The sequence below is a fragment of the Benincasa hispida genome, unplaced genomic scaffold (genome assembly GCF_009727055.1).
Source record: "Benincasa hispida cultivar B227 unplaced genomic scaffold, ASM972705v1 Contig318, whole genome shotgun sequence".
Taxonomy (NCBI): Eukaryota; Viridiplantae; Streptophyta; class Magnoliopsida; order Cucurbitales; family Cucurbitaceae; genus Benincasa; species Benincasa hispida.
The window spans coordinates 502,865-517,145 of NW_024064796.1; the positions used below are offsets into that span (position 1 = coordinate 502,865).

The following is a 14,281-nucleotide window of genomic DNA, read 5'->3' on the forward strand; positions in this document are numbered from 1 at the left end:
TTTCAAACATTTAGATTTATATATTCTTTTGATTTTCCAATTTCAAATTTTCATTAGAGTTATTTGTAAATATAGGAAAATGAACCATAACATATATAAATATAACAAATTTAATTTTGTATTTTGAATTTTCAAATATTTAGATTTATATATTATTTTGATTTTCAAATTTCAAATTTTCAATAAGGTTATTTTCAAATATATGAAAATAACCCAACATATTTACAAATATAGAAAATTTAAATTCAAATTTTAAATTTTCAAATAATTTTGATTTACAAATTTCAATTTTTCAATAGGGATGTTTTCAAATATAAGAAAATGAACTAAAATATTTACAAATATATCAAAATTTCACTGTCTATCATGGTCTATCTTAGATAGATTGTGATATTTTGCTATTATTTGTAAATATTTTCAACAATTTTGTCATTCAAAATAATTTTTGTTTTCAATATATATATATATAAATATTTTTTGAATTTTGAATTTTAAATTTTTTCGTATGCATTTATATATATTTTTAAAATTTTCTTACATACGCAGCCAATTATAGTTTTACAATAATATAGATTTTGTTTACTAAAATATTCATTTAGGTTCATGTTAATATTTTTACAGCCAAGATATTTCATCATACTATAATTGAGTTGGATTTAAGTCTACAACATTTAAAATTTGAAACAAATGACTTGAGTGAGAAATAATCTTGTAAATCAAATTCTAGCAATATATGAATGATAGAAATAATTGTATTATCGATATTAATTTGACATCGAGACTTACGTGTATTCGATAGTTTAAATGTTTGATATCATTTTTATATTTTAACACATGATATATATATTTTTATTTTATATAATTAGATTATATTTAGACTATAAAATATGGAAAATGTAAGGAAAAAAAATACAAGAACTGAGAAACAAAAATAGTTATCAAACAAGAATCTGTTCTTATTTCTTTATTTCTTTCTTTGCTTTTTAAGAAACAGGAAACATGAATAGTTAACAAACATATTCCTATTTCTTGTTAAAAAAAAATTAGGAAATGGGAAATAAGAAACAGGGAGTAAGAAACAAGAAACAGGAAATGAGAATGTTAACAAACAGGTCCTTATCATACATATTCATGTTCCTTGTTCTCAAAAAAGAGGAAACGTGAAACAAGAAACAGGATATATGAGAAATAGAAAGTAAGGAACGAGAACGTTATCAAACCGTACTTGGTATGTAAACCAAATATAGCAAACGACCTATTTTCATCTTGAAACAAGTAAAAGTAATCTTTTGATAAATTTTGACTTTTTTTTTTTTTATCTATTTATACGTAGAAAATTAAATAACACACGCACACATATATATTCAGTTATTCAAAAGTATCTTCAAAAGGGGATAATGGTTCTCTGATAGCCCTCATTTTAGTTGATAAAGTTCACATACAGGATACAATTATGCTAAAATTACAATTGACAATATCATATATAAAACTCAAATTAGGAATTAAAGATATTGATTAAAAGGAATACGAATTAAGGCACAGCATCTGATACCTTGGCACATCTTTGACCTCAATTCTTTTCAAAAATATAAAACAACGAGAAAAATGAATTTTGTGTTTAAAAAACATTTGGCGTTTTCATATGGGACTGGACGGAAAAATATAGAAAAAAAATATAGAATTATATCTTTAAACTTTTGAGTTGTATCGTTTCAAACCTTAAAGAAATAAGTGTATCAATGTAATTCGTGAACTATTGGAAGTGTATCGATTTATGTTTGGTACTACATGTCAGAGTTCTATATATATATATATATACAACCTAACATAATTTTCACAAGTAAATCAATTCAGACTGACAATTAAAATTTTATTTTAGAATTATTTATGTATATCATTTTTCATTGTCCATTTTGTAGATATTACATTTAAAAAAACTATCACATGTGAAAGAATTGATGCAAGGATAATTTATTTATGAAGGGTTCCTAGAAAACGAAACAAACCTACCAAATTAACATTTATAAATGTTAAAGTGTATCTCTTTATAATTTTAGGAAGTCAAAGCAAAAGTTTTATTTATTAAGTTAATGTATCATTAATTTAATTAATAAAAAAATTTAGAAATCTCCAAAATATTTTTAAAACATAAAGTTAGAAATAATAATCCTTAACAAAATAATCATAATTTTTAAATTTTTAATTAAAAAATATCACGAAAGGATATTTTATTTCGCTAAGACAATGTAACCATGACTTAGGAAAAAGGTTTTTTATTCGAAGATATCTTCTAATCTATGAATCGTGTATTAGTCATCCCTCGATTTAATTCACAAGCTAGGTCATAATAGTACAAGATTCCATTCCATCAATTAGACACAGCTGAAATGTCAAGAGCATTAGAACCACAACAACCATATAAATACCAAACTCCTAAGTATTCATGAACAAATTACAAACTTATTCCATATATCTCCTAAAATTATCCAACAAAGCTACGACAATATGACTTCTCAAGAAGTTATTAAGGATATCAATGACCCAAATGTGCAAAGAGCTGGACAGATTGCAGTGGACTTGCATAACAAAGAAAAACAAGACAGTTTGATTTTCATTCGTGTGATAAACGGACTGGTGGAATTTTTCTGTGGTTCTACGGTGTATACTCTTGTAGTAGAAGCTAAAAATGCAGATGGAATTGCTTGGACATATGTGGTTGAGATAAAGGTGATAATCACTAAAGAAGGATGGTGCTTTAATCTCATATCTTTTAAAGATCCCCTTGAATACTATGTCTAGTATCAAAATAATCCTTCTATACATATAAATAAGGGACGTTATTGTCTTTTACCTACATGAAAAATGGTATAACCATGATAAAATAATATAGTATCTGCTTGTCCCATATATTTCTATTTTTCTCTCTAATCTCTCTTTCTAATTTCTCTCAAAATATGTCAAGTTAATATACTCTAACCATAAATATTTAGGTATACTAGCTAGAATTGTTATCAAAATATCACCTATTTGAATATTAAAATTATATCATAAGTAAAGGGGCTTAAGAAAGCAAATTCTATAATCTTGCGATCAATTGGACGTTCATTTAATAAATAAATTAAAAATGAAATTATAATTTTATTTTGTAATTAAATAAATATGCTTTATTTTATCATTTTGTTAGTCACAATTTAGGTTGAGTTATGGACAGAGATATAAATCTCATATGAAGAAAGTCTAATGGTTAAAGTTGAGAAGTAGTAAATCTTTTGTATGAATGTAATCTAAATTAGAGATATATTTGAACTAATAATCACGTCTATATCTTTTAAAATTTCATAAATTATTTCATTTATTAATGATAGTTATATATATATATATATATATATATATGTTCGAAGTAGATAGATAATACCACATTTTTTTCTTATTTTTTTTCAATTTCTCATTGTTTGTTGTTTCTTGGTCATTGATAATAAAATTGTATTTCTGCTGACTATTAATTAGTAGGAGTTTGAAGTTTCTAATATGTATGCTTATTTACCATAATATTATAGATGAATTTGACTTATCTAAATAAGCCAAGGAAGTAGGAAAGGATAAAATCAGATGAAATGAGATAAGCTAAAATCATATCTAATCCTAACTTATAATAATTAAAGATTTCATTTGATCCTTATCTTAATTAAAAGAGAAAGGTAAATTCATCTCAATTCTCGTTTAAGTACATCATTGTTGTTCCGTAGGAGGTATCTAAACACTTTTGACTTCTTCTTTATTATTGTAGACCTTTTTTTTATTTTGTAGGTCAAGTTGATCGACGAAAGTCCGTCACCAACTGATTTTGATCAAATAATTTCATTCCAATATAAAAATGTAGTAGCGGTAGTACGTATTGAATCTACCGGGAACTGGCATGTTCCTCTTATAAATTGCTATAGCTCATAGTAACTTAGTGGGGGTTTTAATTGAGTTGGTCGCACGAAAAATAAATTGCATGAAAGTAAAGAAAGCAAAGAAAGTTATGATAATAATGAGAAGTGCCTAACTTAGGTTGAGTTCGATTTATTTAATCTTAGAATTCTCATAATTTATTTTAATTTTGGTTGAACTTGAGCTAATTAAATTAGAGAAGCTGATTAACTTACCTAATTATCTAATTAGCCCAAGATGAATAGATGAAAAGCATGCTTATTCATTTGATCTAACAAGATTAAGATCTCGGGAAAAGTTAAGTTCAACATTTAACAGGATAATCCATGATTAAACATTCAATTGAATTCCTCCTAGGTAGATTAGAGCAATGTTCATAATCATAGACAACAATTTACAAGCTAACAAAACATTTTGCTACTTATGATTTAAAATACAATTATATGTCAAGTAATGTAGATCAATCCTTAGCTATTGATTAAAAATCCTCAATTAGTTTATCAGACCATTGCAAGATAATATAATTATAGTCTGTTGAATCAGAATGAGAATTAATAAACAAGTAGAAACAAAACTCCAATCCTCATAAGTTACATAAAAATAGAGGACATCCTAAAAACCCAATGTAGAAAAAGTACCTTAGCCCATGAACGGCTTCATTATTAATGGGAACATGCTCAAAATTACTAACACTTGCCTATGATGAGAAGAGGAAGAGAAAATGGCAAAGGAAAGTGGCTACAATCTATTAAATGGCTAGACTCTTGCTCTATAGTTGGTTGACTTATATTTATAGAAAACGGGACGACATTAACGCACTAGGGACCAATGTCGCAGTGATCTCGTATAATGAGGCCATGGGTGGCAATGTTAATGTAGCGTTGTGGCGCTGCCGAAGATGCACCAGTCTTTCAACTTAGTAGCATAGTGATACTGCATGACTGTCCCATGACGCTTGCTTGATGCTTCAAATCTTCACTTTCCGCCATCTGCACTGATCTAGCATTGCATCGCATTACTCTTTGGACTTCTTATTAAACTTGCGTCTTAGTTTATGGGTTTTATCTTCGTTTTTTTCCATTTCAGGTCCACATTTGAATAAAAACATAAAACCTAGAAACAACCTCGAATTAAGCAAAATATGATAGCATATTTTTAGTGATATTACCTCTCTTCTCCAAATTACAATTTTTTTTCTATTGCTATCACATAAAGTGTATTAGGTGTATTTTCCCTTTCAAAATTTTGGCATCAACAGTTGCGCAATATGTGGAAAATGAGAGTAATCTACTAATATAAAATCGAGAATATGTGCACAATAAAGAAAATCAAAGCTACGATGATTTAGTTCTCACATTCGAAAGAAGAAGTATTAATGGTAGGAGCCATGGGCGAATTGCATTCCCAGAACAAATTTAGATCATAGTAAAGGAGAAAAATTCTATGAATAATGAGAGCTTTTTTTTAAAGAAAAAAGAGAGAGAGAGAGAGAAGAGGGGAAATTAGCCATTAGCTACAACAGCTCAAGGCAAAGAGTCATCTTCTCTTTCTGTACCTCACAAGAAAAACTCTCTCCCTTGTTAAGAAAATCCACAACCGGCGGTTCTGATAAGTAAACGAAATATAAAAAGATTTTATTAGATTCGATGTGATTTTTATAATTTGAGCATAAGAATGAGATTTGGAGAGAAAAAGAGTGAAAATGGACCAATTTTCCCAATAAATTCAAGACGAGGCTAAATCTCCAAACAGTGGAAGGAAACAGGCCAAATATAAAAAGGGCGCCGACTTTCTAAAAGAAATTGAGTCCTAATGGAAGTGTGTGATTGCATTCTTTGATTTCTTAAATGAATTAAAAATACAAATACTTAAAAAGAGGTTAAGCAACAACGTTTGTCTATCCACAATTGCAGCAAAATCTTCTCCTCGAACTGGTAGTCTTCTTCTTGAGGTATTCCTTTTCCACAGTATCTTCCTTGCTATGACTCTTTCAAGGATTCGGTTTGTAGGAATCACTCTTGAAATACAAGAGAGAATAGAGAAGAAATATTTTTAGAGAACCCCTATCTAAAAATGGGGAGAATTCTCTTGGGAGGGAAATCTCTGCATCATGATTGTAGAGATTATTTCGTAGAGTGTAGAGAGTGTGTTCCATGAGGGCTCCCTAGAGTTGTATTTTTAAATCACTATATGGTCACGTCTAATCATATTAGGAGAATTTCTCTGCGGATATTTTCAACTAAATATTCAATAATATCTTATAAAACTATCTTCCTATTTAATATCTCATATTAAAAGGTTTAAAATATTTAATTCATATTTAGATATTTATCTTATGTAGATTCTCTTTAATATGAATCTCTTTCAAATTAATTAATTAATTATTTGAATCATATTCAAATCAATTAGTTCTCCAATTATCTTATTTAATTCGAATCTTATTCAAATTAAATAATTTATTTATTTATATGGATCTGGTCGAAATGAATAATTAATTATTTGAATAAGATAAGTTAATTCTCCATATTATAAAGTTAAAATCTTAATCTCATTCAAACAAACTTAATAAAAATATGTATGAAATTGTATCCAATATTATTAATATATTTCCTAAAAATTTGAACATTTCCAAATTTTCTTTCAATATATTTGATTCTTGTAGGTCCTTGGCGAGTTAGCTAGAAGACCTTATCAACCTATAGATTAAGCTCCAATGATCCAAGATTTAATTAATTAAACTCTTTAATTAAATTAATCTTCATTCATTAAGTACAAGACAAACCACTATAGACTCAATGTTGAACTGTAATCCATTATAGGTCAAGTTGTATCTATGAATATAATCAGCATAAGCAAGTCAATTCTTCATGAGTCGTCCATAATTACAGCCAGGTGAAATCTCCACTTTACCCATGTAATTATATCTCTTTCTTAAGTTCCACAGATTCCTCTAATAACAATTTGTTCATGGTCCAACCATAATCTAAGTCCCTCTCGAGCTGATGAGAGGAAGTGGTCGCTTGTTCAAGACCCGAAATAAACAATTAATGGAACTACTCATCTGCTTACTCTATGCGGGAAGAAGTGAGTTTCATCTTGTGAAGTTATATTCCCAGCTCAATATTTATTTAAGTCTCCAAAATGATAGGCCTACTGAGTCAGCAACTCAAGCCACACTCACTCATGCAAATGAAAGGACTGCCTCACAGGCAGGAGTTTATAAATCAGTCAAGATTAAAATCCAGTCGCACACGATCATTCTATGAAATATTAATCTTATGGATTAGCAGTCTTACAAATAGTGATTAAATATGTCACAGTCTAGTCTTATATAATTTCTTTGTATAGGATACCACTCACATGTCTCCACATAAACTGTTTGGATCAAACCATTTGTAACTATTACAAAGTGGGTTGTATCTATAATGTCAATAGGATAAAGCACCTAAGTTTATCATATAATATAAATCCTTTAGGTTATTTTTTGGTGATAGGCCTAGTAAAGAGCTATCTTATTATTGCTAATTCTCTCAATTATTCTTCAACTATTTGCTTAAAATGTCTATTTTGATAAGTAGATTCCAATTCCAACTCAGATGGAGTTATTTTGAAGGATTTGGAGCTAATTCGAGCCAAACAACACCAAAGAATCACTTAAGAAGAAGATCCAAGACAAATTACCACTTTGTCCCTCAAGAGGAACAATTCAACACACTTCAGCAATGGTTGCAGCGTTGCAACGCTCCTCACAACACCGAGCTTGACACTAGCTCGACACTTGAAGACAGAATGCACCTATTTGCTGCAAAAACAAGGCAGCATTGCAATGCTTCACTCAAATTCGCAACACTCCAAAGATTGATGGAATCGTTTGCATGAATACCTTGCACAACCGAGCGTCAAGACGCTAGCCCAGCACTTCTTGGTTTTTTTACGATTTAGCATTGCAACGCTAGACTTGGTGTCGTGACACTACACTTGTAGATATAAATTTAGTTGTTTCATTTTCAGACTAAAAAAGGGAACGAGGTGAAAATTCATTTTTTTAGTTGATAGAGAGCTTAGAACAAAATTAGAGAGAAAACTACCTAACTTTGTGATTGTATGAGAGATTTCTTACAATGTTTACAATTCCTTGGTGAATTGCTTCCTGGAATTCATCATACTTTCAAGAACTTCTTCAAGATTTCTTATCTCTGTGGCTAAGTAATTCTTTTTCTTGGGAATTTTTAACGCTGGGTTTAATTCATGAGTTCTTTTTGTATATTTTCTTGAATTGTCTTCATTATTGAATGTTCTTAGACTAAATTTAAATAGAAGTTAATGGAGGATAATTGACACTTCGATTCCATTAAATTCTTGTATGTAACTCTTGCTTTGCACTATTGCATAATGGTTAGATAGTTTACAAAATTAAGTTTTCTTGTGTCAATTAGGACCTTTTTTTTAATTTAATTCTTGAAATTCTTAATTAGACATTCATTAAATCATTCTTGAAACTTACTCTAATGTGCTTCTTGAATGTTATAATCATGATAACCCATGTCTTTAAAGCAATCTAAAAAAGAACATAGTAAATGCTATATGGAAGTGTTTTTTACTTAGATTAGGGCTTATTGATGTGATTCATGTTAATAAGTTATATGGGTCTTTAAGGGTCTTCCCTTATTGGATTATGTAATGTTGTGTTTTCAAGTAATTGTTCAAGAACAATGATAGGATTAAACTAGTAACAAGAATTCCCAACAATATTTTTCTATCAACTCTCTTCTAACAAAAATAGTAAGTTTGTGTTACAATTTGCCCTTTTTTTCTTTTAGTTAGCTTTTAGTTTCTTTACAAACAAACCCCTCCCCAAATTACTATATTTTTAAATTCAAATTTTATTTTTGGCCAAATAATAGAGGTTCCCTTTGGATCGACCTCATGCTTGTACTTAACTACATGTTAGTTTTATAGTTGTTAGAGTATTATAAATTTCATTTGCTTGGGTAAGATAGAATTAACGAAACCTACTTTGCACCGATCAAACTGGTTCTGATGCCAGGGAACTATGCGATTGGTCTTTAAAAATCTTTGAATTTATTTTTTTAAGAAAAAAGAAACAAAAACAAAATAAAAAATAATTAGATTGATTAAAATATCCTTCTGTGCATGCCCCACTCCTCTCGAAGTGTGCTTTGTGATTTTGTTGTAGATATTGACCATGAGGAGAGGAGACTACGAATGGAAAGAACAAGAAGAGAAGAAGGATAATTTGAAGAATCGAGTCAAGAAGAGGAACCAATACAAACAAACACTATGAATGAAGCAAGGTAATCTAGGTGAGGGCCCATATAAGAAGACTATGGTATATATAGTATATCGGGAGACTACGATACCATTTGAATTGAAACCCAGTTTATTTCATATTTTACCCACCTTTTAAGGTAATCTATGTGAGAGCCCATATAAACACATGAAAGAATTCAATTTGGTACCGAATTACACTCAAGAATCGTTATGTATAGTATATCAGGACACTATGGTACCTATTGAATTGAAACCCAGTGCAGTTTATCTTTTACCCACCTTTCGAGGTAATCCAGGTGAGGGCTCACATAAACACATGAAATAATTCCATTTGGTATGTGATGGTATGTGCCCATATGGGGTAACACAAGAACAACTTAATCTTAGTGCCTTTCCCTTCTCCTTGAAGGATGTGGTCAAGGATTGGTTGTACTACTTGCTGGCGGGATCCACGTGTAATGGTCTTAAGAAAATGTTTTTAGAAATTTTTTTTTCAACATCTAAGGCTAATAATATTAGAAAAAAATATACGGTATAAACCAATTGGTAGGAGAGTCCTTATATGAATATTGGGAAAGGTATAAACAACTTTGTGTTTCCTTTCCCCACCATCAAATTTCTAACCAATACCTTATCTAGTATTTCTATTCAGGATTGTTTCCATCTGAGAGGAGTAACATTGATGCGGTCGCCAGTGGAGCTCTAGCTGACAAAATGCCCACTCAAGCTAGTGACCTAATACCAACCATGGCAGAAAATTCATAAAATTTTTTATCATGGTCTCTCGAATATGATGTTGTTCAGGCTAAAGAGGTTAGTGAGTTGAGAACTCAAGTATCTAATCTAGTTTCCCTTTTGACTCAAGTTATCAAGGAGGACTTCCCAAAATTAAAACATATGGAGCATGTGGTGTGGTTGGACATGCCTCCAAAGCTTACCCACAAAGTCAACCTCAAGTGAATGCAATAGGAGGTTTCCAAAGGAAGTACGACCCCCTGGCCAAACTTATAATCAAGGATGCCGAGATCATCCAAATTTCAAATGGGGATCTCAAGGGCAATTTGAGAATTGGAATCAATCTTTTTCAAGCTCCTCAAGTATGTCTCTCCAAGATGTAGTTAAATCCCTTGCTGACCACTCTTTGAAATTTCAATAGGAACTCCACAATTTGTAAAAGGACAACATACAACTTCAACAAGAAACCAAACAACTTCAACAAGACACAAAATCTTTCCAACAAAAAACTAGACAAGGCTTCTCAATCTTGAGCACATAAATCACCCAACTTGCAACTATGGTAGGCAAACTTGAGATTAAATCATCCAGAAAGCTCCCCACTCATCCGGAGCAAGTAAATGTAAGCGCAATCACTCTAAGAAGCAAGATGCAATGCTGGTTCAATCTCCTCCTAAGAAGCAAGAAAAGGTAATTAAAGTACAAGAGAGCAAGTTAAGTGAGCCAAAAGACCCTCCTATTTTCCCGACGTATATGATTACTCTCCTTCTAAAGTAGAGCCATATGTACCCAATGCACCATTCTATAGATTAGCAAGACCTAAGGTAGAAGATACCGACCTACAGCTTGTTGAGATGTTCAGAAAGGTACAGATTAACATCCCTTTACTTAATGCTAGTCAACAAATACCTAGGTATGCTAAATTTTTAAAGGACCTGTGTACTGGGAAAAGAAAAGGGAAGGAAGCTGAAGAGTGTGATGAGTAGAATTCAATGGAGACTTAAGGATGGGTGATAGATTCTTGTTGTTCAATCCATATGACACTATCTAAAGAGTGGTTTTGTACCTACAAAAAGTGGGATGGAGGGCTTATTTACATGGGAAATAATAATACCTACAGAGTAGTTGGTATTGGGTATGTTTCCTTGAAGTTACAAGATGGTTTAGTGAAGCTAATCAGGAATGTGAGGCATATTCGTACATTGAAGAGAAATATCCTATCATTGGGGATGTTCGACTCCATTTGTCATGAATATAGAAGAGTTGGAGGCACCTTTGAGATAATCAAAGACTCAAATGTGGTGTTGGTGGCTACTAAAGTAAATGGCTTGTATGTCATTAAAGATGTGCAAATGGCACAGTCAACCTTGATGGCTACAGATAAAGATCCTAGAGAGGATGAGTTATGGCACAAGAGGCTATCTCATATTAGTGTGAAAGGGCTACAAGTTCTTTCCAAACAAGGGATACTTCCTAAAGGGGTTATAGACAGCTTGAAGTTTTGTGAACATTGCATCCTTGGCAAGGCAACTAGGCAAGGCTTCCCTAAAGGATAGCATACTAACAATGAGATACTTGAATATGTGCATTCTGACCTATGGAATCCAGCACACTCTCATTCACTAAGTGGAGCAAGGTATTTCCTTTATTCTTTTTTTAATGATTATTCAAGAAAGAGTTGCATTTATTTTCTAAAAACTGAAGATGAAGTGCTTGGGAGATTTAAAGAATGTAAAACCTTGATTGAAAAACAAATCTCTAAACACATTAAACACTTGAAAACTAACAATAGTTTAGAGTTTTGTGGATAAGAGTTTAACTTGTTTTGTAGAGAGAATGGAATTGTAAGGCATAAAACAGTGAGGTATACACCTCAACAAAATGTAGTTGCTGAAAGACTCAACAGAATAGTGCTTGAAAGAGTAAGATGTCAGCTGTCTAATGCTTTTTTGCCTATGAAATATTGGGCAGAGGTTCAAAATGGATGGTGCTAAGCTTGTTCGCACTCCCCTTGTACCTCTATTTAAACTCTCAGCTGCTAATAGTCCAAAGAGTATAGATGAGGATCACATTAATCATATGAAGGTCGTTCCCTATTCCCAGGATGTGGGACATTTGATGTATCTAATGACTTCAACCAGATCAGATCTGTCCTATGCTACAAGTTTGGTCAGTAGATACATGTCTAGTCCTAGTAAGCGTTATTGGGAAGCAACTAAATGGATACTAAGGTATCTTTGTTCATCAAAGGAAGCTCGAATCTTATACAAACATAATGACCCCTCTAATGATGAAATGTATGGTTATATGGATGCTGATTATGCAGGGGATCTAGATAGGAGACGCTCACTATCTGGATATGTTTTCCTATGTGGAAACAATCTAATAAATTCGAAAGCAAGTCTACAATCTATTGTGGCCCTATCCACAACAGAAGCTAAGTTTATAGCTCTGTCTGAGGTTGTCAAAGAAGGTTTGTGGCTGAAGGGATTACTAAATGATTTCGGCATTACACAAGCAAGAGTGAGAATTGAAGGAACTCTTACAAAAGAGAACTAGTGAGCGGAAGTAACATCTTTCTAAGCCCATTTTGAAAGAATAAATGCATCCCCAAACATAAGAACAGTTATGCATATTCAAGAAAATTACAACATACTTTCTTAATAAAATAAAAAAAAGGAATTGAGAGATATACCTTTAAAAAACTCTTCTTCTAGAAATCTTTTGCTCTCGTGATCAATCAACCAACAATATCTCGCTTTTGTGAGCAATCGTCCAGCAAATTGTCTAGCAATCACGAACTGTCTGATCCACGAATAGAAACCCCTCGACACTACCACTCGGCAACCTTGGTATTCTCTGAGTGAGAATCCAGGAGGTGTGAGCTCTGTGTGAATTTGGTAGAGGGAAGAAGGAAGAAAACGATCGAACTACACAATCAAGTAAGTTTTGTCTATTGCATAGACTGAGAGTACTTGATTGTTTAGTAAATCTCTCTCATTCGTTTACACAATCGTTTAACCTCTCGCTAGATTGTTTTCATGAACGTTTAGTCTCTCGCGAGATCGTTTACATGATTGTTTAGCAAAACTCGCTCGATCGTTTAGTCTCTCGTGAGGGCTATCGTATAGTGTCTCGTGAGTAAACTATTAGTAATTCACTAAATGAAGCGATATTCATAAAATGAAAACTCTTTTCATTTTATCCTTTAGTTATTCAAAACTAAAAATAACCTCCCACTTGCACGATTAATGGAGAAAATAAAAACGAACTAAAAAACTATCTCATAATTGTTTTAATTATAAATAAATATAATAACTAACTTATCATATTATATTTATAACTTATAGTTTTAATATCACATCATATGTAATATTTAAACATAGTTATTTTCTCCTTTATTTAATATAAATCATATTTATATCAATTCCTTCAATTAATGTATCTTATACATCATATCAATTATATCACATATAATCGAACCAATTTAATTATATCATATATAATCAAATTCCCTCTTGTTAATTTGAACATTTTAAACTAACTCAAAAACTAATTCTCAACTTGAATCCATTGAGCTACCAAGGGGACCTTATAAACCTGTAGCTTGAAGCTCCAATGGTATATGAATAACTGACTAAACTCTTTAATCAGAAATCCACCATCCGTTAACTGTCGAACACTCAACTAAATACCGACACTTGCACTATTCTCACTACAGATATAGTTATGTGTCCATTGAATATAACCAATCAACAGTAGATAACCCTTCACAGATCGCTCGTAAGTACAGTTGAGCTAATTTACCGTTTTGCCCCTATAGTTACATTTAACTTCTTAAGTACAAGTGATTCCTCTAATGAACAATACATCATAGTCCTACTATGAGTGAACACCTCTCGGGCCACAAGAAAGTGTGTGCTGCCACGCCGTTTAAGCCCTGAAATCAGCCCTTAAGGGAGCAATCTATCTATTTACCCTTGCTTCGAGGAAGAAGTGAATTCCATCTTGTGTAGCTGAGTTCCTATCTCCCCAATCATATGAATTCCCAAAGAGGTAGGGTTGAGTCAGCAATCTGGCCACTCGCACCCATGCAAATAAAAGGACTGCCCTCATAGGCAGGAGTTCTCCAACTCGCGCAGGATTAAGGTCATGTTACCTATGGTCATCCTAGTGAGATGAAAGTCTCCATCATGAATGACATTATATAATGAGACTAAACATTTGTGTCGGGTCTAATACAAATTCCTTTGTATACGATACCCTTACTCGCATGTCTCTACATGAATGATCAAGATTAGACCATTTGTAACACTTTACA

General features: G+C 31.7%; 1 protein-coding gene across 1 annotated transcript; it reads left to right on the plus strand.

Annotated features, from left to right (window-relative positions):
• The first annotated feature begins 11,940 nt into the window (after positions 1 to 11,940).
• On the plus strand, positions 11,941 to 12,519 carry LOC120069338 (secreted RxLR effector protein 161-like). Its single transcript, XM_039021073.1, has one exon. The coding sequence runs from the start codon at positions 11,941 to 11,943 to the stop codon at positions 12,517 to 12,519; it is 579 nt and encodes a 192-aa protein (XP_038877001.1).
• The last annotated feature ends 1,762 nt before the right edge of the window (positions 12,520 to 14,281 follow it).

Coding starts and splice junctions, on each gene's coding strand:
- LOC120069338 (XM_039021073.1), top strand. CDS start 11,941: ATGGATGGTGCTAAGCTTGTTCGCACTCCCCTTGTACCTCTATTTAAA.